The sequence below is a fragment of the Ovis aries genome, chromosome 1, assembly GCF_016772045.2.
Source record: "Ovis aries strain OAR_USU_Benz2616 breed Rambouillet chromosome 1, ARS-UI_Ramb_v3.0, whole genome shotgun sequence".
Lineage (NCBI taxonomy): Eukaryota > Metazoa > Chordata > Mammalia > Artiodactyla > Bovidae > Ovis > Ovis aries.
In genome coordinates this window covers 188,712,631-188,740,315 of record NC_056054.1, presented here as the reverse complement: position 1 = coordinate 188,740,315, position 27,685 = coordinate 188,712,631, and the positions used below count along the sequence as shown (strand labels likewise).

At 45.5% G+C, this 27,685-nt stretch overlaps 1 protein-coding gene across 2 annotated transcripts in view; it reads left to right on the top strand.

Moving 5' to 3' along the window:
• HACD2 (3-hydroxyacyl-CoA dehydratase 2) overlaps positions 1–15,677 on the top strand; it is a 92,137-nt gene extending 76,460 nt beyond the window's left edge. For both annotated transcript variants that reach the window (XM_027956481.3, XM_042232294.2), the window contains 3 exons: positions 5,511–5,632; positions 7,478–7,656; positions 12,657–15,677. In XM_027956481.3, the coding sequence (XP_027812282.1) occupies positions 5,511–5,632; positions 7,478–7,656; positions 12,657–12,739 (384 nt within the window). In that variant the 3' untranslated portion in view covers positions 12,740–15,677. The remainder of the gene's footprint in view (positions 1–5,510; positions 5,633–7,477; positions 7,657–12,656) is intronic.
• Positions 15,678–27,685: the final 12,008 nt, after the last annotated feature.

Below are 27,685 nucleotides of genomic sequence, written 5' to 3'. Positions count from 1 at the left end.
CATCACAAGCTGAAATCAAGATTGCCGGGAGAAATATCAACAACCTTAGATATGCAGATGACACCACTTTAATGGCAGAAAGTAAAGAGAAACTAAAGAGCCTTTTGATGAGGGTGAAAGAGGAGAGTGAAGAACCTGGCTTAAAACTCAGCATTAAAAAAACTAAGGTCCCATCACTGCATGGCAAATAGAAGGAGAAAATGGAAGCAGTGACACATATTATTTTCTTGGGCTCCAAAGTCAGAGGACAGTGACTGCAGACATGAAATTAAAAGACGTTTACTCCTTGGAAGAAAAGCTATGACAAACCTAGAATAGTGTTAAAAAGCAGAGATCTCACTTTGCTGGCAAAGGTCTGTATAGTCAGAGCTATGGTTTTTCCAGTAGTCATGTACAGATGTGAGAGCTGGACCATAAAGAAGGCTTAGCACTGAAGAATTAATGGCTTTCACATTGTGGTGCTGGAGAAGACTCTTGAGAGTCCCTTAGACTGCAAGGAGATCAAGCCAATCAATCTTAAAGGAGATCAACCCTGAAAATTCACTGGTAGGACTGATGCTGAAGCTCCAATACTTTGGCCACGTGATGTGAAGAGGCCAACTCATTGGAAAAGACCCTGATGCTGGGAAAGATGAAAGGCAAAAGGAGAAGAAGACAGAGGATGAGATGGTTAGATATAATCACTGACTCAATGGGCATGAATTTGAGCAAATTCCAGGAGATAGTGGAGGACAGAGGAGCCTGGTGTGTTACAGTCCACGGGGTCAGAGTTGGGCACAACATAGCAACTGAACAGCAACAACATATACATAAGTGTATACTCATACACATGTACATCTAAAAGTATATCATTGTGTATATCAATATGTGTAAATATATATTCAATGGCTAGTTTATAAATGTATAAAAGTGTATAAATCTGTGTTATAAAATCGTGGGCTCGTAGCAGTTCCTCCAATTACAATCCAACACCATGGTATTCTTCCTAGGGTTCTCCCTTCCATGTTTGTAAATACCTGTTCCAATGGCAAGAAGTCCCAGTTTTTGAACTATATTGTTTTATTTACTTGGTTTACTTATTTACAACATGTAGCTGATTTTCCAGCCACACTAGCCATGTCTTCAGCCTGCCACCTCTGTATCTCTCCCTCACCTCCTCATCCTCAACTGCAAGAGGGATATTCTCCCCACAGCAGCAGGGGTGTGTGTGTGTGTCTGAACCCCGGGAAGACAAGTCAGAACTGTTCAGAGTTTGGGGCACAGGCTGGGTTCAACATCTGTAAACCTCACTTTTCCCATCTGTAAAGTGGGGATTCGAAGAGGTAATATATGTTCAAAAGTGCTTGGCATATAGTATGAATTCAGTTATACTATTATTCAATTATACTATTATGTATAATTATTTTTTACTGCTATTGTCATCATAATTATTAAAAAGATGATTTCTCCCAAAGTTAAAAATGAGCAAAAGACATTTCTCAAAAGAAGATACACAGATGACTGATAAGCACATGAAAAAATGCATATCAAAACTGCAGATGCCACTTTGTACTCATTAGGATGGTTACTGTCAGGAAAGAAGAAGGAAAATAGCAAAATGGTGGTAAACACGTGAAGAAATTGGAACCTTTTTGCACTGTTGGTAGGAATGTAAAATGATGTAGCCAATGTGGAAAACACTTTGGCAGTTCTTCAGAAAGCTAAACATAGTATTATATGATCTAACAATTCCACTTCTAGGCATACCCAACAGAACTGATAAAACAGGTGCTCAAATAGATATTTGTACACTCATGTTCATAGCAGCAGCCAGAATGCGGAAGCCATGCAAATGTCCATCAGTAACTGAATCATTAAACAAAATGCCGTGTTTACATACAATATAATATTCAGACTTTAAAAGGAGGGAAACTCTGATACATGGCTTCAACAGGGATGAAACTTGGAAACATTACACTCAATGAGACAAGCCGGATGCAGAAGGAAACATAATGTCCTTCCATCTAATTGAGGCACCTGGGACGAACAAGGAAAAGAGTCCTCACAAGGAAGCAAGCGTGGTGGCACCCTGCTCTTGGAATTCTAAAACTGTGAGAAAAGACATTTCTACTGTTCGAGCTACCCAGACTATGGTGTTTTTTAATGGCAGCCAGAGGAGAAACATAAACATACTCTTCACAGTTCTGCCAAGAGCGGACTCTAGTCTTCATCTCCTAGAGTTTACCGGAATCTCTTCTCTTCACAAATGAAAGGGCTGTCAAGAAGAGAGAAGCCTTACCAGAAAGCTTGATCAGGGGATTTCTTTGAAATAACCAGAGTGGTGAGCAGTAGGTTCCAAAAGGCTAAGAAGAATAGGGTTTCCTCATAGAGATTTTCTTGTGTGGCACCATCTGTTTTTCTTTGAATGTAATAAAAATGACAGTTTTTCGTGTACTGATACTCCCCGAGCCTTTTAAAGTCCAACATATGATGCTGTTTGTGCATAAAGGTTTCTCTTGTGCCCATTTGTCTCTCAAGCTGAGTTTCCGTGTAAACCCCCTTGGCTAAGTTACACAAGCCACCCACTCCCCATGCCTCCTCTCTTACTGTAGAGCAGGGGGCTGAAACCTGCCGTCTGCAGTGTGGAGGGTCCAACACACAGCTCACTGCCCCACGCAAAGGAAGATTTTCTGGCTGACCTGGTTGCCCCATACCCATACCCTCATTTGTGCCAAGAGTGAGGGCAGGCAGCTTTGAAACATGACTTCAAAACATTTTTGGTCAACCTAGCCCAAACTGCTCATTGGTCTTTTAAACTCACTAACTCATTTTAACTCATTCCATTCTACCCCTATTTTATGTTACTGAATAGTTATCTGCAAATTAAATGTTTGATCTCTGATTTTACATGAGCCTCTTCTTAATAACATGTACTTCCTGTAGATCTGAAGGTATCATTTGTACAAAACGGTCATTTTCCCTATCCTTAGGCTTTTAAAAATTATGACATGGTCTTCACAGCTGGATTCTGGGAACAGACTGTTTTCACATTCCTCCTGAGTCTGTCGCAGTCCTTTTGGTCTAACTGAAGGTGTGTGTGAATCAAATACCTTCTAGACTGGATCAGAGCAGAAGGCTGGGGGGCTTGCTTGTCTGCTTTTCCCTATTTGAAAGCCTCCAAGACTACACAGAAACTAGTATCATGTATCAAAGCGCAGGCAGCTGATTAGGATTGTATTGTTTTGCTCCACAAATATCTGTTGAGCTCCTACTTGTGAAAAGCACAAAGTGCTTTTGGGAATCAAAAAATGAATAAAACACGCTTCCTGCTTTCAAGACTATTACAATGCAAAATATTAGAGAAGAACGTCTCTAATAACCCAAAGATCTTTGAGGAAGGCTTTCAGCCCCTAGCTGTAAAAGTATATCTCCTTAAGATGAGGATTACAAAGCATATCAAAAAAAAGCAAAGTGTGCTTTGAAATTGTATTTTGGTATAGATGGGTTTTAAGCAAGGATTTGTGGACAGACTGAAAAATGAAACATGAAAGCTTTAAAGGGGTTTAGCTTTTACTTTACTTTGGCTAATATAAGAGCACCAGGAAAACAAAAAGTATTCTCGCTCTTGACAGTATAAAATTCTTACTATTTTTGGAGAATAGTAACTGTGGATTTATGAAGTTCTTTGTCAGAGCAATTTAGTTAATAGGTATGTAAATGACTGCTTATTTCATTGTGTAGGCAGATCTCTCCATGTTCACTTTCTGAGGAAGAATATAAGTGCTCAATAACATTCCAAATGCAGAGAAGCAAAAGTTAAGGTTAGAATGCCATACTTTTGTTATATTAGATCTTAGGAGTAAGACAGAGAAGATCTTGTAAATGATATTTGTGTGGTTTGCTCAGTGGAACTTCTTATTCACATTTAACTCTCTAACTGCCCTTTTCGGATGTAAGAAAATATAAGTGAATTGAGGTGCAAGGTTGTTTCTTATTCTTAGTATTGGTCTTCAAGCGTGAAGGATCATCATAAACTTAGCTGGAGTGGGAAGGCTGGGTATGCTGAAAGTTAATACCACAGTAATAAGTTTTCATGCAAGATTTGCAGTCTGAGGCATATCGTGAGAAAATCCCCTAAAATGAAAATACCTAAGAAGTCAGTGACAGACTTCATTTTTGGGGGCTCCAAAATCAGTGCAGATGGTGACTGCAGCCATGAAATTAAAAGACACTTGCTCCTTGGAAGAAAAGCTATGACCAACCTAGACAGAGACATTACTTTGCTGAAAAAGGTCCATCTAGTCAAAGCTATGGTTTTTCCAGTAGTGAGGTATGGATGCGAGAGTTGGACTATGAAGAAAGCTGAGCACTGAAGAATTGATGCTTTTGAATTGGTGCTGGAGAAAACTCTTGAGAGTCCTTGGACTGCAAGGAGATCCAACCAGTCAATCCTAAAGGAAATCAGTCCTGAATATTCATTGGAGGGACTGATGCTGAAGCTGAAACTCCAGTACTTTGGCCACCTGATCTGAAGAACTGACTCATTGAAAAAGACCCTGATACTAGGAAAGATTGAAGGCTTGAGGAGAAGGGGACAACAGAGAATGAGATGGTTGGATGGCATCACCAACTCGATGGCCATGAGTCTGAGTAAGCTCCGGGAGTTGGTGATGGACAGGGAAGCCCAGCGTGCTGCAGTCCATGGGGTCGCAAAGAGTCGGACACAACTAAGCGACTGAACTGACTGACTAAGGAGCCTTATTAGAAGCATATTGGTTTTTCAGCATGAAAACAACTTCATAGGAGGCTGAGAATTCCAAAGCTCTTCTGGCTTTAGCCACCTCCTGTGATCAGCATGGAAGCCTCTGTAATCTCTGAGTTAAACCAGGCTCATCTGGGATCAGAAGTCACCAGTGGGAGAGAATAAATGGGCTTGCCTCTTAGACGATCTTCAGCTTCCCCCACATGAATTTATCCTGCCCAGGGAATTAGCTTCATCCTCAGTTGTGTTTTTATCATTATGTTGCCCTTCTCTGAAATTTCGCTGGATTCCAAGTTGTCATGGAAATCAAATTAAAATTCTTATTAATGGAACCCAAGCTTTTCACCAGTTCACCCTTTTACTGTCTTGCCTAAGCATTCTTGGCTCCCACAATACCGGTTCACATTCTCCACATCATGTCAGCAAGCAAACACTCAGAAACTCACTCATCGTATTTGTGTCTCCCTGTGGGCTCCAACTCATGTAGTTCCCCATCCGTGTATCTCTTACTCATCAGTAAGCCGAGTTTCTTCTCGCTTGCCCCTCGTCCCTTGGCTCTGCAGTTGTTGTCATAGACATGTCTGTATTCTTTACGTGGCAAGCTCTTTCTGTGCTGTGCTGTGAGCCCTGAGGTTACAGACCAGGAGCTGTATTGACTTCAACCCCACCGGCTCAACAAGGGGGAAAGGTCAGCTCTCCACATTGTGAGTGCTTCTTTGTTAAAATGTTTTATGTGTTTGCTCTTTCCTTTGTCTGCCTTTTCCTACAGGTCCAGAGTGAAGACAGTGTCCTCCTGTTTGTTATTGCCTGGACAATCACAGAAATTATCCGTTACTCCTTTTATACCTTCAGTCTGTTAAACCATCTGCCTTACCTCATCAAGTGGGCCAGGTAAAGACGTACAGGAATGAAGACTAACTTGGGAAGTATCACTGTGCTTTTTCTTTATTGCCTAAATACTATTTTTTATTTCTAAAACTTGTGTGAGGTAGGAGTTGGATGAAATTCTGCTCTGTGGATTTCATCAGGGCAAGTGACTATGTAACTGTGATTTATAAAAACACTTTTAAATTTTTTATCTCTACTTAAGTGATTTATTTGGAATCAATTCTCTCAGTTAAATTATTCAATAGAGATTTGATGTAGCATCCCTTTTTTGTCCATAGAAAACTTTACTGATGAGCTTCTGCCATTATGATGGTTTTTTGGGACCAAGTCCAATTCCTATCTCAATTTTTCCAACACAATAATTCTTAAATTACTCTTTAATTAATAACAAGTGTTACAGGGCACTTTTAGCATATTATCAATTTAGTTTGCTTTGATTATTTTTAACAATAGTATTTGTTATGAATTTGGTGAATTTCTGATCATTCATCTGATTATCGGAACTAACCTGTGACACAGCTGTGAGCAACTTTCTGAGTTAGAAAAGACTACAGGCATGAGTGACAAAGTCGAAGGATCAGAATTGTCCTTGGGGCCAAAGTGCCTCATTTCATAAAGGAAAACGGTGGTTCCTAGACAGTCTATGAGTTTAATGATTAAACAGAGACATAAACCAAATGTTTCCAAAGCATGTGAACTTCTTTTTCTTTCCTTTTTTTTTTTTCCCCAGTAAACATTTGTATTAGGAAAAGAGGAGAATGGGAAAAGTGTAGCGGTTTCTAACCAAGTTGGGCAGCAAAGCTGATGGAAAACTAGAAAGCTGTCTCTCCTAGTCATAGCTGTCTATCCTAGTTATATAAGGTTATTGGCCACACCCTGGTTTTAGTCTTCGAGAAAGATTCCTTTGTCCGTTTCTTCTGTGGCCCCTGGAAGAGTCCTGCTTTTCCACCCTCCTCCTAAGCATGGCTGAAGGTGACAATGGAGAGCATATCTTTCTTTCATCAGCATACTTCCTGTATGTGGAGGTTTAGAGCCCAGTATTTACTGTCAGCCACACACAGCCAAAGGCTTTTTAACCATGAGCTGATGATTTCTTTAGCAATACTTATACCTCAGAATGGCTTCCAGTTAGTTCCCTAGGGTGAGCCTCTCCAAAATTCTTTTTAAAATATGAGAAACTCCTTTTTAAAGTGAAGAAACTTGTGTAGAGTTACCCATGTGATAGTAATTGGGGTTTTTAGGGGGTGGGGAGGGACTGGAAAATTACATAATGACCAAGGCTATCATAAAATTTTTAATATTTTTTAAACTTAGCATGTATTTTATTTTTCACAGTAGCATGTACAGGCTTTTGAAAGCTTTATAGTATATACACATTGGATATGCTGCTTTCTTCAGTCCACAGACCAGACTCGGTGTGCATTGTAGGGATTCTTGGATACCATGTTTCAACACCTTTCCCCGGAAACCCACACCCACCTATGAGGCAGGACCCTTCAGTATGAACCATGACTCCGTGCCCCTACTTTACCAGTATTTGACATCATTTCAGTTATTTTAGGGGGTTGTTTTGAAGAGTTGTTTATTTAGTCAGCTCAGATTTTGAGGCTGACCAAATACATTTTATTTTAGAACATTCAGAAACATACCTGCTTTGGCCCTTTTCAAAAACTGGGTTGTAAAACCTGAATTTAAGCAGTGGGTAAACAGCAAAGTGTATGAACAATAGCTTTCTACAAGACCAGTACCAGCTACTTATAACCAGTACTGGTTGTGGGAGTGGGAGGGTGCGTCTTCCTACTGAAGCTGGCTTCAGGCCTCAGTAATGAATATTTTGCTTTCTTTTAGGTACACACTCTTCATTGTGCTGTACCCAATGGGAGTGTCGGGAGAACTGCTCACAATATATGCCGCTTTGCCCTTTGTCAGACAGGCTGGCCTGTACTCCATCAGTTTACCTAACAAATACAACTTCTCCTTTGATTATTATGCATTCCTAATTCTGATAATGATCTCTTACATTCCAAGTAAGTAGATATTTATACATATATTTATTTATGTTTTTAAAATTGGCTCAACAATAGCTAGAGTTAAATGCCTTTGATTGTTTTTATGCCATAAATCTTATTTATCGGGGATGCTTTGGTTCTCATTGAAGCTGACTGTCAGAAAGAATTTTCTCTGGTAGTAACTGAATAAAGATGAATTCCTCTCAGCTGCTAAAATGCAGTCCTTAGTGCGTGTGTTTGAAACAGTGAATGCCAGGATAGGTTAACTGCCTATTGGAGGAAAGTACTGAGTGGAAAGCAAAAAAAAAGCCATTAGAGACCTTACCTTGACTTTTTCAGTCTCTTAAAAGCTGCTTGTTATGGTATTTGAAAAACACTGTAGAGAGAGTTTTACACTTTTGCTACATCAAAATAGACATTACTTCACTTCTAAGGAATTGGTAGTTGAGTAGAAACAAGTACAATAAAAATAGATTAACTGATTAATTTTTTCTTTATTTCTTATTTTCTGTTTTGGAAATAAACACTTAAAGCCATCTGAACAGAACATAGCATTCTCTTCAGGATGGTTTCCGATTATAAACCACTCTTCCCTAGCAAATCCCATGGATGGAGGAGCCTGGTAGGCTGCAGTCCATGGGGTCGCTAAGAGTCGGACACAACTGAGCAACTTCACTTTCACGCATTGGAGAAGGAAATGGCAGCCCACTCCAGTGTTCTTGCCTGGAGAATCCCAGGGACGGGGGAGCCTGGTGGGCTGCCATCTATGGGGTCGCACAGAGTCGGACATGACTGAAGCGACTTAGCAGCAGCAGCAGCAGCTGAAGGTTTAAATATATAGATACTCAAATCTGCCTACCAGCACATTAACAGAGAGAAAAGGCCATGTTTGAGGCTTCTCTAAAGTGAGTCTTGTTTGCGGAGGATGAAGAGTTGTTTACTCCTTTTCTCAAATTCTGATGTTCAGTTTCTATCCTATAATTGATTTCCACATATCCAAAAGTCATGTTATACCCAAGGCCATGTGACCTGAATGCTGCTTCTCCCTTAGCTACTTCCGTTGGCATTATGACTCTGAATCTTATTTTAGGCTGTAAGATGCTATATCCTCCCCTAAACCTCAGGTTAAATTCAGACTGGAAGGTTGGATTTTTCTTCAGCCCACAGCATTAACTGAATGACTCATCCTAACAATCACAGGTGACAAGCTTGTGTCCCCTTGTGGGAAACTGCATTTCATACATTTTGAGGGAAAAAAACGGCATCCCAGTTTCTTGTGAACATTTATCTTGGAGAAGTTCTTGGATGCACTTCTGCTTTGTGGTTCCTTTTACGCCCTTTAGGAGCAATCGAGTCCTCGTCTCTGTTGCTGGAAGCAGGGTGGCTAGCGGCTCTCTCTCCAAATGTAAGAGGTAGTTGACGTTCAAACGAAAGACAAATATGGAAGAGCGTAAAAACTTAAGTAGTTAGAGTTAACTTAGAGCTTTCCACCTTTCCGACTTTGTTGCCCTAGAGTTTCACTTCCAGTCTCTGGAGCAACACTTCCTAACTGCAGTTTTGCCACACCCAGGCTAACCAGGATTATCCTGATGAGCACCATAAGATTTATTTAAATTCAGCATAAGTCTTTAAATGGAGATAAATGGTGTGTTGGACAACTGGGAACGGGGCCAGGAGACTGTCATGAAATCAAACCAGTAACAAAGTGCTGCCTGGTTAATGGAAACCTGGGGCCCCTCCCTCAGAGGTGCTGCCAGGTGTCCAGCCTGTTGCAGGTGGGGCTGTGTTCCAGGAGCAGTTCTCCGGGCACTCTGCACCTGCTAGTCTCTTTTTGTGCTATGGGGGCCAACCAGAGCCAACCTTTTGGCCTCTGCCTGCTGGCCTCTCGGTAGAGAAGGGACCTGGTCAAGCACAGGATGACAGGTTTCCTGAAGGAAAACAAACCCAGTTCTGTGGGATTTTCCTCTGTGGCCTTAGAAGAGAAGAGAGCACAGACCTAGAGTCAGCTGTCTTACAGAGAGTAGGGAAACTCTCTCCTCTCAGCCAGCGTCTGCTTTCCGTACCTCAGTCCTTCCCCGTTTTACCATTCTTAGCCTCTTTTTAATGAGACAACTTGGCTTGGTTAAAGTCCATACTCTTTCATTTCTAAGGTAGCTTAACTCTTGTAGGACCAAAATAGGATTCATTCCAAGGACAGAGATTAAAAGTTTCCCTTCAAATCCCTAACTCCCCACCCAGGCTCAAGATGGCAGTGCAGACCCTGTCTGCTGCTGCGGATCACTCGTGTCTGCTGGCCCTCACTCTGCTTCTGGCCTGAGCCAGTGGCCCTGAATGTTTTCAGTAGTTGATGTTGTTAATGCTGAGACCAGTTTGTACAGTTCATTCCAGCCAACTGCATGTTTCCAACTTTCCAAAACTTTGTATTTATAAGAAGAAAATGCAGAGTCAGGAGAGGTTGCTGTTGCCATGCAGCCTTCTTTACCAAATTTGGATTCCCTTCCACAACTTAGGTTTCTTTCAGTCTCCTCTCATGGGAAGTGGATGATGTACGTATCTTACAGAAAGCAGCGCCTCTTCGTTATGGTCCTGACCAGATGTTGCACTGTCGCACATGCGGCCCATATTGTGCGTGGCCTGTGAGCTGCAGCCCTGGGAGTTTTCTCATAGCGGGGTGCTTTGGGTTCCCTCTGGGGTGCTCCTCTCCTCTGCTGCAGCTGCAGTATCAGTATGGACAGTATCTGTTTACATTACCTGCTTTCCCCCTTTTGCAAATTGGTGAAAGTTAGCTGCAGGGCTGGGGGTTTAAAAAAGGCAGAGAGAAATGAGAAACAGTGATAGAGGGCAGGGTCACCAAGAAGCAGGGCACTGTCCACACTGTCAGTAACCATAACCACACCTCTGATTTTTAGAGAAACAGAAGGAACTTGCCCCAAGCAGAGTGTTTCCAGGTGCCCTCTGCCTTCAAGTCTTAAGAGCGCCCTTCTCCTTACAGGAAGGTGTGCCCAGTGACACCACAGACACCCACCCGCCCTCTGTCACCCCAAGACAGACACGTGCACAGCCGCCATCTCCATCCTACATGCCCTGAACTATAAGAGCAGAGGCTAGAATTCTGAGCAGCCTGTTGTCAGGTTGAGGTTTTCAGTGTAGTTAAAAGCAGGTACCCATGCATCTGGAATTACTTTAGTCACTGGAGCTGGTGTGACCATGTGAGTAATTGAGATGGAGATGGTGTCCCCCAAGTTCTGGTCACCAGGGGGTCACTGCCAGAGGAGCAGAGAATCTCTGGCCCAAGTACTTCCATTTTCCCCGTCTCCCCGACACATTTCTTTCTCTCAGGCACTGAGCAACTTCTGGAAGAATGTAACAAAATGAAAGGGCCATATCTGCTCCCCATTTCTGACCCAGGAGCCTCGGTAGCTGGCAGGCCCTTGCATGAGGATGAAGGTGTATTTAGCCATCTTGTTGCCACTAAAGGCCTATTGAATGGCTTTTGGATCATTGTCCTGCGTCAGACCCTGTGGGTCCACAGCCACACTTTATATGAGTGACATAATCACAAATGCAGCCAGTGGAAAAGTCCTTAGTGTTCTTTGCCGCAAAGTTTCCCTTTACTAAAGTATATCTATAGAAATGTGACTAGCCTCACATTTTTAAATGATTACAATTAGTATTCCTTATGGTTTAATTATATCCTTACTTCCAGTTTTTAGATTATAGAGCTTGTCAAATTTTCTGGCGTTCATACCAAAATAGTTCTCTCACTGTTGAATTTTATGCACAAGCTGGGTCTTTTCTGTGAATAACTTCCTGCCTGCAAATAGTGAGTGGAGTGGATGGCAGTGCTATTCAGCGCCGGGGCCTCCTCTGCAGTTTATCAAATCTGTGTGCACACACCCACTGATGTCTTGGTACTTTGGGAGGATCGTTTGACATTTGGCCAACTTGGAACCCATTTGGAAAGAAAGAAACTGTCAGAGAAGAGTTGGCAGTAGAAGAAATCACCTCCCCCAAAACACAGGTTACTGTCTAAAATATAGAGTGGAGCTGTTGAGAAGGGAAGGTGGATGGTGCACGTCCAAGACCATCTCCTGGAATATTTTATGTGGTTTTTGAACCCCCAGTTTACAGTAACCTCGTGAAGGTCAGATAGCTTAAGCTGGCGTCTCCCAGCAGGGACACTGTAGGCCTTTGGGGTGGGACAGTTCTTAGTCATGGAGGACTGTCACATAGTGTGGATTTTGGCATTACTGGCCCCTTGCACTGAATGCCAATAATATCCCCACTCCAGTCCTCCCACCCCCATTTCCAGCTACTCCCTAGACAGGCAGTACCACCCTGTTCAATCAAGAGCCAGTCCTTTTTAAAGTAATTCATGAAATGACCAAGAACAGAATCTCCAGTGCATAAGGGTTTGCTTTTCATATCCAAACGCGGCTTAGTGGTGTTCAGATCAAACGCCACTCCTCGGTCTTCCCAAAGAACAGCATTTCTCTGGAAGTAACTTTGGGACATCCTCCTGGGTGACAGAGCAGGGGGACAGGGAGGGCGAGGCTGAGGGTCGGGAGCATGCAGCCTGGTCCTGACTGTCAGTGATTTGCTGTGAGACCGCAGGCAAATGCCCACCCTCTCTGAGGCTTCTATTCCTCCTCTGTGAACAGGAATGGTAACTCCCGCACTAGAATTCATCCCCTAGTTGTTGGGAAATCAGAGAATAAATGTGAAGATAGCATGAGCTTGTGTAAAGAGTATTATTTGGCAGCTCTGTGGAATCTTGATTGGTAATGCTAGTGACAGTAGCATCTGACGGTCCAATCCACATTACCCTTCCACCTTGGCTAAAGCAGGAAAGGAAGTTTCTTTGTATTTTTCTTCTTTCTCCAAGCCCGTCTTGTTACCATCCTTGGTTGCTGGGAGAGAAAGTGGTTGGAGTCAGAGACAACCTCAAGTCCATGTGCTTTACATAGAACGTGTGGTTTAAAATCACTTTCTTAACCAATTCTTTCTCTTCTTTGCAGTTTTTCCCCAGTTATACTTCCACATGATACACCAGAGAAGAAAGATCCTTTCTCATACTGAAGAACACAAGAAATTTGAATAGTCCCTTCTTCCTGCACATCCCCAGAAACAAACTTTCCAATGACAAAAAATGCTGCAGACTTTTTCAGTTCCCAGTACGTTTCATAGAAAATAAGTGAGAACTATTTTTAAATACTAAAAAATAAATAAATAAATAAACCAAAATCCAGTGTCATGTGGGCCTGGGATTTTCTAAAAAACAAAACAAGAAAAGCTGTTACATGAAACATCCTGGCCGGTCCATTTCAGCATGCTCTTTCAACCAGAAGTTCCCAGTGTTTATGATGGCGCTGGAAAGGGATTTGGCATTCTATGTCCCCCTGTTTCCTTCACATGTCTGATAAGTGAAAGATCTGTAACACTCGCTCCTTGAGCGTTACGGTCTGAGCCCTGAAGTTGTGCCCACTGAGTGCCCAGCTTGGAGCAGTTGCGTTTCAGGCTGCAGTGTGCTTAGCATTCCCTCTCAAAGTGCTTGACTGCATGCTGGAAGCCGTTTGTTCTCTGGCTCGCTCTGAAGTTATGGCTGGGACCTTCCCCTCGTGTCTAGTGAATGAGTTATACAATGTACATGTCTGTGAAACTTTGGGGTAGTGCCTATAATCAGAAAACAACTAGAACCCTTTTGTTTGTTTTCAATTGAGTCGTTACTGCTTGCCACTACGAAATGTGCTTGAATTTAATAAGTATGTGTATATTGTAGAGAAGCTACCTTAACTGGGGCTCCACCTCAATCCTATTTTAACAAAACTGGACAGTTTTGAGGAAGGGAAAGCTCAGTAGCTAGTCAATGACGGGTACCTTTCACAGTACTATTCTCAGAACACCCTGAGTAAGGAGTTTGCCAGGAGCTATTTTCGCTTAGGGACCTGAAGCCAGTCTAGTGCACAGAGGTAGAGAATCTATTCTTGAAAGCACATGGAAGGTGTTACTCTAGAAATGGAGTTTTGAAGAACAATCAGGAATGGGTTTATGTACCCTTATTATTTTATTTTTACATTTTTATTCAGCTCTTCTGTTTGTATACTTTTCCTTATTATGGTGCTATGTAATTCCCACCAAGTTGTAAGTCCAGAGGCAGTGAAATGTTCCAGTTGGGCAGTTATGAACTAAAAGTAGTATCGTCCCCGCATTTTGGAGCAGCCAAGAAATACTTTGGACATATGGACATTGTCTAATTAACGTCTTGTCTACATACTATAATTGCTAAACTGTGCATTTAAGGCTTTTCAAGAAAGAGTTGGATGAAAATGTAAAGCCCAAGTTTAGACATGCATTAGATTTTAAATATACAGTGTTCTTTACGGAAACATTTTCCTTTTTTTTTTTTTAATTGGTTGATCTTTTAAAAGTCTAGCTTACTAGCTTACTGACTGGTTATCAACTAAAATATAATTGCCAATATTAGAAGGGTGTCATAGTGGAAAACTTTTAAATGCTTATTTTAATAGAAGCTTGAAAATTAAGATGAAAATGAGAAGAAAATATGCAGCCTGAAATTTAATGCAAGCAGATGTATAATACATTATTTTTGAATTGATCATTAAAATTCTGCTCCTTAAAGGCAGCACTCTTGACTTGGATGTGGTGAGATTAGAATCTATTCTTGTATTTGATAAACAAAATATGTGGGAAGATTATTTTTCATGCTTTTTTCTCTTATTTTTCCAAAATGTTTTTCTACCATAAAATAGAATCAATTTGGGTTATATTAGCCTTATTACTTAAGCTGAGTAAGATTTTTTTCATTTGTGTTTGAAATAGTTATAGAAGATGGGATGAAAAATGCAAATTTTCCAGGATTGCTGGATTGGGAGTTTTATTCAGGCCTCTCTATTATAATTTGTCATTATTTATGAAAAACAATCTGTCACAAATAGTGGTCATGCATCCAATTAAACTTTGACAACAAGAATGCAGCAAATAACTCCCTTCTCAAAAAGGGTCTCAACCCCAGTGTGTATTTTTGTCCATCCACATTTAAAATGCTCGTTGCAGATAAGTAAGGCATGCACTGTGTCCTTCAGTCACCTCTCTCAGTAACTGGTTTCTTTATCTCTAATGTGGATTCGTTTCTCTTTGGAAGTGGTGGTGTTCGTTTATGAGCTGAGAGCGTCTAACCCACCGCATATCGCGTCTTGTAAGGTGTGGACGAGGAAGGTGGTGTTTTGGGGGGTATTTTGTCAGGCTCAACCACGTTCATTTCCAGGCAGAGTCAAAGGCATCGTCTGCCCCCCCCCAACCCCTACCTGATTGGGTGCTTCAGACCCCCTCTTCGGGGACCACCTTCTGGCAAAGAATTCTTTGAGATATGCAGTAGTGCCATATCGACACAAGCTGCTAATCTGCATCTTGCTGTGTTCTGTTTGCTAAGGTTGGAGTCATTGATTTAACACATACTGACTGTTTTCAAAGGCTCTGTGGAGAGTTAGTCATGGAATAAAGCACATCCACCTGATGGAAACGTTCCCCTGGAGCAAACTTCCGAGAGGAAGGGCTTAGAAGGTGTAGCTTTGAGGCATGTGAAGAGATTGTGCCCTCACTTCCACTTGTGTTTTTGGTTATTCATTTATAATAAAAGGTTGGCATTGATGTGGTACAACCTGCAAATTAGTTTCAATTCTGAGTTTTGGATAAAGCATTGTAAGACAAAATTGGTACATACCGCTCCTTTGAAATTTGGGTAAAAAATTATACAACCATATATAAAGTCATTTTTATATTTTTTCTATGTTGTGAAAACCAAAACTGTAATTTTATAAGTCTTTGATTCACTAAAATTATATAATTTAAATGTATTTTTTGTATATTTAGAAATAAGGAGTTCAAAGACTATGCTTAACTTTCTATGCATGCATTTGGAAGCTGTTTTTACCTGATAATGTAGAAATAAGTTGTATTCATAAAATACTGATCTGTGTTGCATTTCAAAATAAACTGGTGTGTTCTCTGCCTGGATTTGATATCCGACCAGTAGATCTGGTGATTTTTCACATTGAGTTGGCCTGAAAATGGTATTGTAGGATTATGGAAGTTTCAGTTCCATTATGGATTCCAGCTCTTTCTTAAAGTTCTTAAATCTATTTCTGCTCTTCATAATGGTTCTACACTTAAAGGAAAAGCAGACAAATTATATTGAGGTTTCGAAAAAATCATTCTTCCAAGCAGTCAGTATTCAAGCTTACCTTGCTAACCTCCAATCTGGCTGCAGAAGGACAGGACAGATTCATCATATAGGCGACCAGGAGAAATAAAAAATTAATCAGTAAAAGATTGGAGGGCCCTTGTCTTACAGTGTGTATGTATGTGTTTTAATCTAATTTGTCTAATATAAGAGAGGAAATACTGTTGCCCAGCAATGTTCACCTTATGAAACAAGCACTTGGTCAAGCGGTCCAGTACCTCCTCCTAAAAATACCTCCAAGCACAGAGCAATCCTAGAAACTGCTTTACTCACAGTAACAAGCGGGGAGAAAGACTGAGAGGATACTCAGCTCGGCTGCTTCCATCCTGCTAGTTCTAGACCCCAGATTTCTGCCCCTCAAAAGTGCTAATGTGTCCATGTGCCAGTCCCTTTCTAGTTATGTCTCTAGGTGGTCTCAGGGTGCCTCCAGCAGGGGCATGAGCCCACCGGAGTCTCCCAGGTCCTAGAGGTGTCACCCTTGTCCAGGACTGTGGCAAATGTTCCAAAGAGGAGCATATTTTTTCTGAATGCTGTCTGATCACAGAAATTACCAGCATAGTGGTTAGAACAGCCTCTCTCCTCGTATAGAGCTAATCTACTTTGGAGATAGGCACATTTATGAAAAGAAAATTATTTCAGCTGAAACTGAGGAACAGATGGTAAAGTTAATAGTAGAGGCTATCCAGAAAATACAACTTTTCCATCTTAGAGTGGCAATGGGAAACCAGCCAGGTCTTTGTAATTTGTCATTGTCATATTTTATAGCAATTATGTGTACTATGTTAACATAAGCTCCAGCCTTAGGAATTACCATTGGTATAATTGAGGCCCACTGCTACACACAGTATTCCGAAAATACTGCTCTGTTGTTCTGTTCCCTTTAACAAGAATGAAGAAACTAGCTTTGCAATTCCGTATATTTTTTTTATTCCAGCATTACAAATAGACTAGTTCGTTGTTATAGTTTGGTGGTGAAGAAACTGTTCTAAACATTTATTACCAAAAATAGCTATACCTATTAACATTCCCCTGCCTGCAACTAGGAACCAGAGTTAGAAGAGAGCTGTGTAGGTTTTTCTGACCTACACTTTGATTTAAACATGTGAGAAACTAATCTGGGTTGTTTTTTTTTCTTTTTTCAGATTTAGAGATATAACCCTTACTGTTACAGGGCAAGATCTCATTACCAAAAATAATCTTTTTTTCCCCACAAAAAGGCAATTCACCCTAAGAGTCACTTGATAAGCAAAAATAAAATATGTGAGAGGCAGTGTACTTTAAGCACCTAATACCCCTTTCATAAATCTGTTTATGTTTGGAAATTGTATTTTCTGTTCACTAATTCCAGAACATGGACTTATTACCATGGCAGCGCTTCCACATCTATCTATGACCGTGACCGTGGATGCAATCCCGATGCTTTTCCATGCTGGACTTAGTTAAAGCCCTAAGGCCATTTCCGCCTCCGTGTTGTCATAGCTGGGTGGCCCCACTGGGGGGCAGCACCTCACAAGCGATTGGAGGTCTGGGGAATCCAAGGCGTTTGGAACGTAGCTTTGACCCAAGGGCAGAAAGGCGCACTAATAAAGGTCAGTCACAGACTTCTATTGTCCATATAAAGGAAAGGCAGCCTCGTGTTTTGGAGGGGTACAGGAAATAACACTTTTTTAGAGCAAAAAACCCCAGTTTGGATTTGAGCTTTGAGGCTCCAGCTGTTCTCTTCCTGCTGCGGAGACCTCCCTGGCTGGGACTGCCGCAGGCTGCCTGGTTTTGAAATGAGAGATATTGGAGCTGGTCATAAAGCAGGTGTTAGTGCTCCTGCTTAATGGAGAGCCTGCTTGTTAATCTCTGAAACATTCAGGGAGGTCAGTTCCCGCTCTTCTTCTGTCCCTGGATATTTTTGGAGGGTGGCCTGGGCCATGAGAAAATGTCAGGCCACCTTATAAGGCCGCGTCTGGCCCCGAGAATGCTTGTCTGCAGCGTGTCCAGTACACTCTGTGGGTGTGAGTTGACTCTTGGACTGTGAGTTTTCTCACAGATTTAAAATACTTCTATTCATGCCAGGGATTATTCTTACTCTTTAACAGGCTTAAAGTCTTCCCCACGAGCTGTTTAAATGACACCAATTTTGGCCATACCCAGTAGATCACCCAAGGCATGTGTAATCCCTCACAGCCACACTAGTTGTTTGTGCCAGGGCAGATAGTCTACTGCAGGTGGTTTGTTTATTTTTCTAGTGTATGTCAAAGTGGAATCCACAGAATATTAGTTCTGGGGGCAGTGGGAGTACAAGTATGTTAGGGAGTGGGGGGTTTCTGTGGTTTAAAAAGTTGAAAAGTTTTCTCTCCTGCTGGACTTTGTATATCTTTTCTCATGTGAACACAGTTTGTGAATCTCCAAGAAAGGGGGAGCTGATGCAGGGCCAAAGCCACTTTCAACCTTATCCTTGAAACATCTTCAGGGCTAAAGCTCCTTGAACACCATGAAAAATGCTAATCTGTTGGCAGCTTTCCCCATCAGAGAACATGAATACATCCTGAGGGGAAAAAAAAAAAAACAAAAGAGGGCTTAGCCTGGGATCTGGGAAGATTTTCCTTGTTTTTTTTTTGTTTGTTTGTTTGTTTGTTTTTTAAAAAACAACCATCCCAAATAGGTAAATGAATTGCACATTAGATTGAGAGCCCAGAAGTCGGCAGCCCTGGATGGGGTCTCCCCTTCACTTGTTTCTGCTGCATCTGAAGGGAGCTTACCAGTGGATGAGAGCTTGTCTGAGAAGACCCAGATGGAACTGCAGCCCCAAACTGGGTCAGTCCAACCCCCACTGCCCCTGTGCCCACACCCCAGATTTCTCAAGCTTCTGCTGCCAGCGCCCTTTATTCAGGCTCGGGTCCTTGAAGCTCCCGGGGTCTTCCTGACTTCACTGTCAATCCTGAATACCCCCAGGTGCTGGCTACTTTGTCCTGCTGTGCCCTGTTATGTGACAAGTCCCCAGAGTTCCTTTTGCTCTGGGCCCTTGTCAGTTGGCATCCTCCCCATGTCAGCTCACCATGTTCATAGATCCTTAAAGCCAGGGAAGCCATCAGTCTCTGTGCAGAAGAAACTTGGGACCTGAGAGGGCATGTGACTTTTCCAGGGCCACACAGTGAGACAGCTGGGACCAGCTCTCTGCCCCACCCACACAAGGGCAGCTCCAGGGCTGTGCCCTGCCCTCTGCTGCCCACACCCATCATGGCTTTGCTGGAGCTCCTAACCCTTTCTTGTTTCCCATCTCCCTATTCCCCAGTCTCTTATGCCCACGACCCCTCAACCTTCCCAACCTTCTGCCAGACTCCACCATTTGACCACTGTAATCAGGAACCCCCATGCCCTCTGCCCTCCCATCCCACCCTCTTGGCAAAACCCCAAGCTCAGATCATGTGCCTTCTCCCCTTGCCCGTGCCTCACCCTGGGGGCTGCCTGCCTGGCACTGCCCAGGATTCTCTTAAACTCGATCCCCCTTAGACCTCTGACTCACTCCCAGTCCCAGATTGCACCCCCAGTTTAACAGAAATCTACCATCAGGTAGCAATTGCTTCAGCTCTCTATTCCCACCCCTAGAGACTTACCCATACAGAGCATACCCTTCGCTTTACCTCCTGTTGGAATGGATGGGGCAACCTTCTGTCCAAAGTTAATCCCTCCCTTGTACTCCATAGATGTTTCCCTCCCCCACGCTCCAGGACCTCACTGCAGCCGTTCCTCGCTGTGCTTCCTCTCCGCCACCGCCTCCCATAGAGCGTCTCCCCGACTTGGCCCTGACCCCAGCCCTCCTCCCTCCCTCCTCCTGTTCTCTGGGAGAGGCCCTGCCAGTGCTCCTCTGCTCTCACCGCCCACTCTTCCCATCTCTCCCACCACTCCTCCTGCTGGCGCCTCTCTCTTCCAGGACACTAGTGACCTCCTTGTTGTGAAATCCAGTGTAGACTCTGTGGCCTTTGTCTTAGGGTTGAAATTGGGGTACTACTGGCTGAATGTTGGAAATAATGGTATGGCTTTGGAGTCGTACCAGTGGGGGCCCAGCAATACTGAGTTCTGGCCCAGAACTCTCATCTTTCCTCCCTGCTCCTTGCATCTTTAATGAAGGTGTAAGCCAAAGAAAGGAGGGAGGACAAAATGTGTAGTGGTTAACTGAGTCGAGCCCCAGGAAAGCATCCTGGGAAGCTCCTCACAGAACACTCATGATTTCCAAGCTAGTAAGAAGTAGTGGTTCAGACTAAAAGGCAATTGTGAGGCCTGCTCAGCTTACCTCTCACCACATTCTTGTTCATCCCAGATCTTAGATCCTACCCCTGTGATAGGGAGAAAGGCTGACCCAACACATCACCGGCTCCAGGGAAGGGAGGTTTAAAGATGGCATGCATGGGCCGCCGTGCTTGGCACCAGGCTGGCCTGGGCTGGGAAGGACAGGAAAGCATCCAGGCAGAAAAAGCAGATCCGGCTCTGCGTACCACTTCATGGCGAGAAGAGCCGGAAGAGGCCCCATCCCCCCTGTACACCAACCTTTTAACGCCCATTGACTCCACTGCCTCTCACGAGCAGATGGAGCGCCATCAGAATCTTGAACCTGAGCATGACGATTACTATTCTTCTTCCTTGGGAAGGAGCCAAGACATGCTGGGAGAATGAAGAGGGACCTTGGACTCCCTCCCGGGAAGCCAATGTCGTTCTTGAAATGATCTTTGCTCTGGACAGCCTGTTCTGGTTTCCTCCTTCCTCCTTGACAAAATTTGCCCAAGTCTCACTCAAAAGATGAGTGCATTAAGAATCACTCGGGGTGCTGGACAAAATCAGATTTCTGGCTCCCTCAGACCTACTGAATCTGAATCACTAGAGATAGAGACTAGGAGTGTATTTTTATTCAAGTCATGGGGGGATTCCAGTCCAGGGGCTTCCTTGGAAGAACATGCCTTGGGGGTCCTTGCCTTTGGGGTCCTCACTCTGAGAGTTCTATTCTAACTCTTCTCACTTCAAACCCAGGTTCCCAGACTCTGGACCAGATTTGGCCCTTGAATGTGATCTGTTTGACCCTTAGTACTTGTTTCAACTGAATCAGAAGATGAGGCAGCAAAAGTTCACCTTCCTATATACTGGGCATTGGTGAGAACCAGAAGGGCTGCCCCTTGGATCAGGTGCTTCGGAGGGATCAGGCTCAGGCCCCGGCGACCCCGCCCCTGCCCAGCCAGGCCCCCTGGCATCTGATACAGGAACTGGAGAGGAGGAGCAGGACTGCCTGGGCTTCAAGCTTCCTCTCTGTCCTGAACTGCAGCCTCCGACTCAGGCCAGCATCCATTCTAAAGCGCCACCGGACGCCTTTCCTTGTGCATCTCAAAGGCACCCAGAGCTCAGCCTATCCAAAATGAAACTCCCCTCCTCCCCTGGCCACACACCTCTTCATGCTCCCCGCATTCCTAGTCTTTCCCACCTCACTGGATGGCACCCCAGCCACCCGCTGGTCAAGCCAAGAACCTGGGAGTCATCTCCCTTCTTGTGCTCCGTCACTAGCCCTCACTTAGCTTTCAATCAGTTGCTAAATCCTGCTGGTTCTGTCTCCTGAGGATCGGTTGAACACATCAACTTCCTTCCTCCATCGCCTCTTCCCTTATCTGAGCCACCGCCGTCTCAGCTGGACAGCAGCAGTAACCTCCCAGCTGGCTCTCGGCTTCCACGCTTGCCCTCCCCTCAAATCCATCCTACATACAGCAGCCGGAGTATCCTTTTAAAATGCAGGTGTTATCATGTCAGTGTCTGTTTCAGCCCTCAGTCGCTCCCTGTCTTTCTGGGTATGAATCCAGACTCCTGAACACGACCCAGTGACCTTCTGAGGCTGTTGCCTGCTCCTCCTCTGTCCTGCACCCCACATTCAGGAAGGCCTGTCAGGCCCTCAGGGCCTCTGGCAGTCAGGCCCTCCTGCCCTTTGCACCCACATTCCCTCTGCTAAGACTCTGCCTCTCCACCCGGGAACTCCTTACTGTCCTTCACGAGTGTCTGCAGCGTGGCCACCGGGAAGGGCCTGCCCGAGGTCCTAGGACCGGCCCTGGCGCACCTCCTGGTCCTACCACAGTGGAGCGGGGGGGCAGGGGGAGCAGGCAGAAAAATCAGGCGACTGGCAAAATGAGCATTTCAGGTAACAGTGAAGTATGTCTCATGAAGTAGTGTCACTCGTGAAGACCCTGTGACTGCCCACATTGCCCTCCAGGTTCCCACCGCCATCTTTCCTCAGCTGTTCGCCTGCTGAGACTACAGACCCCACAAGGCAGGGACTCCCCGGCTTGTGTACCACGGTATTTCTCAGTGCCCAGCCTCCCACTAGGGTTTGGGGGATTGGCAGGAAACATAAATGATTAAACAGGGCATTTCAGATACCAGTAAATTCTTTAAAGAAACAGGAAGGCAGTGGAGGGGCCTAGACCTCTGAGCAGTGGCAGAGGCAGGACTGGGTTCAGACCCCACGGACTCTGAAGCCCACGGCCATTTCCTACCACCACCTTGCCTTCTTGCTCCCCAGAACACAGGGGGCCTTGGTGGGGGCAGGGGGTGTCTCACCCAGAAAACCTCTCAAAGGGCACAGCTGCTGGCTCCTTAGAGACTCAGTCTTCTTGGCACCTTGAGGTCCCCTGGAAACCCCTTGGACTCAAGAAGCCCAGAGGGACGTTGAAATCCAGGAAGGGGTCTCACCTCCCAGGTTACAGCCTGCAGCACCCTGTTTGACACCTCTGGTCTGAGCCCTGGGGTCTAAACTAACACCGCACCCCCAGCCCCTTCCCACCCAGACTCAGCCTTTTCTTTAGTCACTTAGCTAGCAAAGCTGTTGACAGCTAAGAGTCTGGTTACAAAGGATTCTCGCAGGCCTGCTGGTGGCTTATCTGCAGCAAGTCGAGGCCAGAGCTCCTCCCCGGAGCTGGACTGGGCCTGGCCCACAGTGCCCGCATGCCATGGGCATCTCTGTCCACAGCCTGAAGCCTACATCTCCTTGCTTATCTCTGCCATTTCTCCCCAGCCTTAGGATAGCTGACCAGGTTGAAAGCTCCAGACACTGATCACAGCCTGCCAGAGGCTTGGGGTTGCTTCAGTTCATACCCAAAGTCAGGAGAAGATGAACCTCCCCACCTGCTCCGTGGAGAGCTGTCACCAAACACCACCCACCTCATACCTTCCCAAACCTCCTGCCCACGTCGCACATGAGGGAACCATGACCTGTCAGAACCGGGAGGAGCCTCAGATTGGCATTGTCACCTCAGGGCTCCTCTTGTCCCAAGTTGGAAACTGGTTCCAAGGAGAGAAGGGGACACAGGTGGTCAGTGGCAGAATGGGAACCCACGTTCCCAGCCTGCAGCACAGCCCTGCAGGTCACTTCCGGATGTGCAGTGGTAGCATTTCATGGTCCTTCCAGGGACTTGGGGTCCCTATCCATGGAGGCAGTGCCTCAGCTCCCAACACTATCAGGTGTAGACTTACAAGGAGATTGGACAACTGGGGGAGATTGACCCCCCCAGGCTCTGGAAAGGATGTCACAGACACTTCCCATACCTGGAAGCCTGAAGGACACAACGAGGGTAGGGGGGTGGTGGTCTGTGCCAGGCAGCCCTGTGAAGGCTGAGGGCAACAGGAGGAGGAATCTGCCTTGGGGTTAGAGGGGGTCTCATCTGGCCACAGAAGCCCCCTGGTTGTACAGGCCCAAGAGGGTACCCCAGAGTTTCCATAGGTATTTACCCAAGAATGGAAATTGGTAGCACCTTCCGCAAGTCCCAGCTCCCTGCATCAGCCCCTCTTCCCCCTGCTGGAGAAGCAGAGCCCGGGATGCAACCTGCAAACGCTGGATCCGAGGCTCGCCCAGCCTCCTGTCAGGAATCTCAATTCAGAGCCAGGCAAGTTGCCTTGCCTGGTATATTTAGAAAAGTCAGGCTCCGGTTGCTCCTTGTTCCCTTACAAAGTGTGAACTGCACCCATCACATGGAAATGTGATTCACTTCTCAGCAGCCAGGCAGAGCAGCTTCCCACCGCCTCCAAGCAACCCTCCCTCTCTGCCCCCTCAGCCCGCTGGCACCCGCAGTTTCGTGTACTCCGCATGGAGCCCAGGGCCCTGGGAACGCTGTGGCCACAGAGAAGAGGTACAAGGTACCCCCAGGGTCAAAGGCAACATGGCTCTCTTGTATCTTTTTGGCAATGCATCGGTCTGACTCAGTCTGGTTCCTTTCTGGAAATCTGTATGCTTCTTTCTCACAGCCCTCAATTCTCAATCCCCTCAGGGCACACTGCTCCTCCCGCAGTTGTAAGCCCTGGAGAGGCTCACAGTTTGATGGTGAGACCCTCATGGAAATAAGTGCAATAAAGCTGAGGTTGCATTCTGGCAACCTATGAGCTGAACATGTTTTTTTTGTTTGTTTGTTATTTTTCCTTTTTCTAAAACGATATTCTAAACTGTTTTGGTTACTAACATCTTTAAATTAAGAGTGTTGACATTAAAAAAAAAAAAGTTGATTTCCTGCTTCTGTTAAAAAAAAAAAAAAAAAAGACCTGGCGTTTTCTGGCCTAGCCCTGCAGGGCTCACGTGATTACACGTGATCCCTCTGGACAGGAGGGTTCTCTAGGCCACCCTGCCAGGCCACACATTCGTTTGTGTTTCACACACGAGGCCCCACACATCTAGGCTCTCCTACTTCAGCAGGCCTACACCCGGAGGCACCTGTACATAGCAGGTATAAGGAGGTATAAGGCAGGTGTATACCCCCTGCCAAAGAGACACAAAGGAGAATTAATTTCCCCTCTCTTCCTCTAATTTCTCATTCTCACAATCCTCAGTCTCCTGAATTTATCTCCTTTTTCTCCCCACCCCTCTGCTACTGCTGCTGCTGCTAAGTCGCTTTAGTCGTGTCCGACTCTGTGCAACCCCATAGACAGCAGCCCACCAGGCTCCACCATCCCTGGGATTCTCCAAGCAAGAACACTGGAGTGGGTTGCCATTTCCTTCTCCAATGCATGAAAGTGAAAAGTGAAAGTGAAGTCTCTCAGTCGTGTCCAACTCCTAGTGACCCCATGGACTACAGCCTACCAGGCTCCTCTGTCCATGGGATTTTCCAGGCAAGAGTACTGAAGTGGGGTGCCATTGCCTTCTCTGACCCCTCTGCAGTGCCCTATATTATTGGTTTGTGTGGTTCTACTTTTGCCCCGCACCAACCTCCCCAATCCCTGCCTGATTCCTTAGGGAGAAAGCATCGTGGAGCTTCAGGGTCAGGCCTGAGCCTGATTCCTGCTCCACTTTCTGCCCTCACCATTTCCCTGAGTGTCTTTGACATACAAGATGGGGATGAAATAATACCGAGTTTGTGGGGTTGCTGGGAGGGTTAAATGAGTCATCACCCTGCACATTAAATAACTGGTGGGGCTTGAGTATGCTTCAGTGGAGGACAGAGCAGAGGCTGTGGGAACCTCAGCCACTTCCTCACCTCGTGTTCCTAGGAAGGAAGTAGTCCAAGTGCCTGGCTGCTCCCCAGGGGTGCCCAGGGGTGGTGGTGCCTCTGGTCCCCAAGGAAAGAGCTCCCCTAAACGATGGGTCTCATCTGGTTGGAGGACATTGGAGGACACTGGTCAGGCCCAGGCTGGGCGGTTTGCCAAGAAGCCAGTCCAGCAGGACAAGCCAGGGACTCAACCACGTGTTCCCCTCCTTCCCCAGATGAACAGCTCTGGTGCCTGCCCAGGGCTGTAGGCACATCCACCTAGGGTCTCGACACTGGAGCCCAGTCACAGGCTGAAGAAACCATCAGCAGAGGCCTGACCAAGGCCAGGGTGAAGGTAACCACCTCTGCCCTAACTGGGAGGCGCCAGCTTGGTGACTGTGCACTGGGCTCTGCAGAGGGCCCGGTCTGTGCCCCACCCCGTCCCCCAGGATGCCATCTGCCCTCAGGCGGCATTGCCCCAGGGTACATTCTTGATGGTATTTCTATGATGAAAATGTTCCCAGGGAACTCAAAATATCAAAACCCAGAGGCACTTCCTCCAAATGCAGAATGACTAACCCATGTGCTGGCCCCTAACGCAAGGGTGACCCATGGAGAGTAACACTAGCCAATATTTAGCTCTTACAGCGTGCCAGGCACTGTTCATATTTTTTATGTATATTAAACTGTATATTTCTCCCAACAGTTCTATGAAGTCAATACTGCTAGACTCCCATTTTATAGATGATGAAACTGAGACATAGAAAGGGTAAGTAACTGAGCCAACGTCACCTGGCAGGTGAGTGGCAGAGCCTGCACGTAAAGAGAAATCCTGCATACTTCACGACTACACTAATTATACTGCTTTACTGTTGCTCCAAGGCTATAGGATACTCCAAGCTGAGCCCCCAGCCCCACTCTCTGAATGCCAAAGAACTGATGCTTTCTAACTGTGGTACCGGAGAAGTCTCTTAAGAGTACCCTGGACAGCAAAGAGATCAAATCAGTCAATTCTGAAGGAAATCAACCCTGAATATTCATTAGAATTAGTGATGCTGAAGCGGAAGCTCCAGTACTTTGGACACCTGATGTGAAGAGCCAACTCATCAAGATTGAAGGCAGGAGGAAAGGGGGCAGACAGAATATGAGATGGTTGGATGGGATCATCGACTCAATGGACATCAGTTTGAGCAAACTCTGGGAGATAGTGAAGGACAGGGAAGCCTGGCATGTTGCAGTCCACGGGGTCACAAAGAGTCAAACTTGACTGAGTCACTGAACAACAACAGACCCTCTCTCACCATCTGAACTCATCTCCAGCTGCAGCCACCCAACCCGGTTCCTGAGATGGTGGCCAGTGGTCACCATGTGATGCCTGCCCAGCAACAGGCAAGTGCCTGGGCTTGACCATCATGAAGAACTAACCCCTCTCATTCTCAAGTCAATCCCTGGGTCCTCTTTCCTTTGCAGTCACAGAGAAACATAAAGCAGCCTACTCACATGCCCACAAAATGACAAAATCCCCACATCTGTCTTCCTCATTGTTGTCATCCTGCTCAGTCCCAGCCAAAAGGATTTCCCTCAAATGCCCGAGGCAGCTCCTTGCAACCCAGCAGCCTGGGTCCACTTTGCAGAGACTGGAGGGCCTCTTCTGCCCCCCCAGGGGCAATGACAGGAGACCTTAATTCACAGAAAGAACATGCTCAGAACCAGATACAGTAGAGCCCCATAGCCTCCTTGCTTGGACTCTGGCGGGAGTGTAGTAGTTCTAGAAGGGGAAGTCATGCCAGGTGGGGCCAGTAGGTGGAGGGCAGAAGCAAAGAAGAGAGATCTGCTTGGATGCTGACTCTCTGACAATACCCCTAGCCCTGCAGAGCCTAGAGCGGTCACTCCACACTCCTGAAGGGTAGTTCCTCTAGGAACTCTCGCTGCTGCTTGGGGCTCCCAGTGGTTTCTTGAGCCCCTTGTGTCCCTATGTTAGCTCCCAAGCACTCAGGGGCCTTAAAACAAGCAGTACAATCTCTATTCTACAAGCCCTCTAAACCCTGTCGTTCCCCATCTTTCGGGTCCCCCAGGCCTTGATCACTGCTCCCATCTCACACGTAAGCACTAAAGTCCCTCTCCTGCTGCAGTACGACCTGGCTTCCCCAAGGAGAAGCAAACAGTCCCCAGCCTTCTCTGAGAATCACGACAAAGGAGTGAGGACACGGTGGAGCTGCAGAACCACACTCCTTGCCAAGCCCCGAGAAGGCCTGGCCCGCCCCACTGGAAGCCCTGCCTTCTCAGTGGCCAGGAGCCTCCTGATCGCTGATTATAG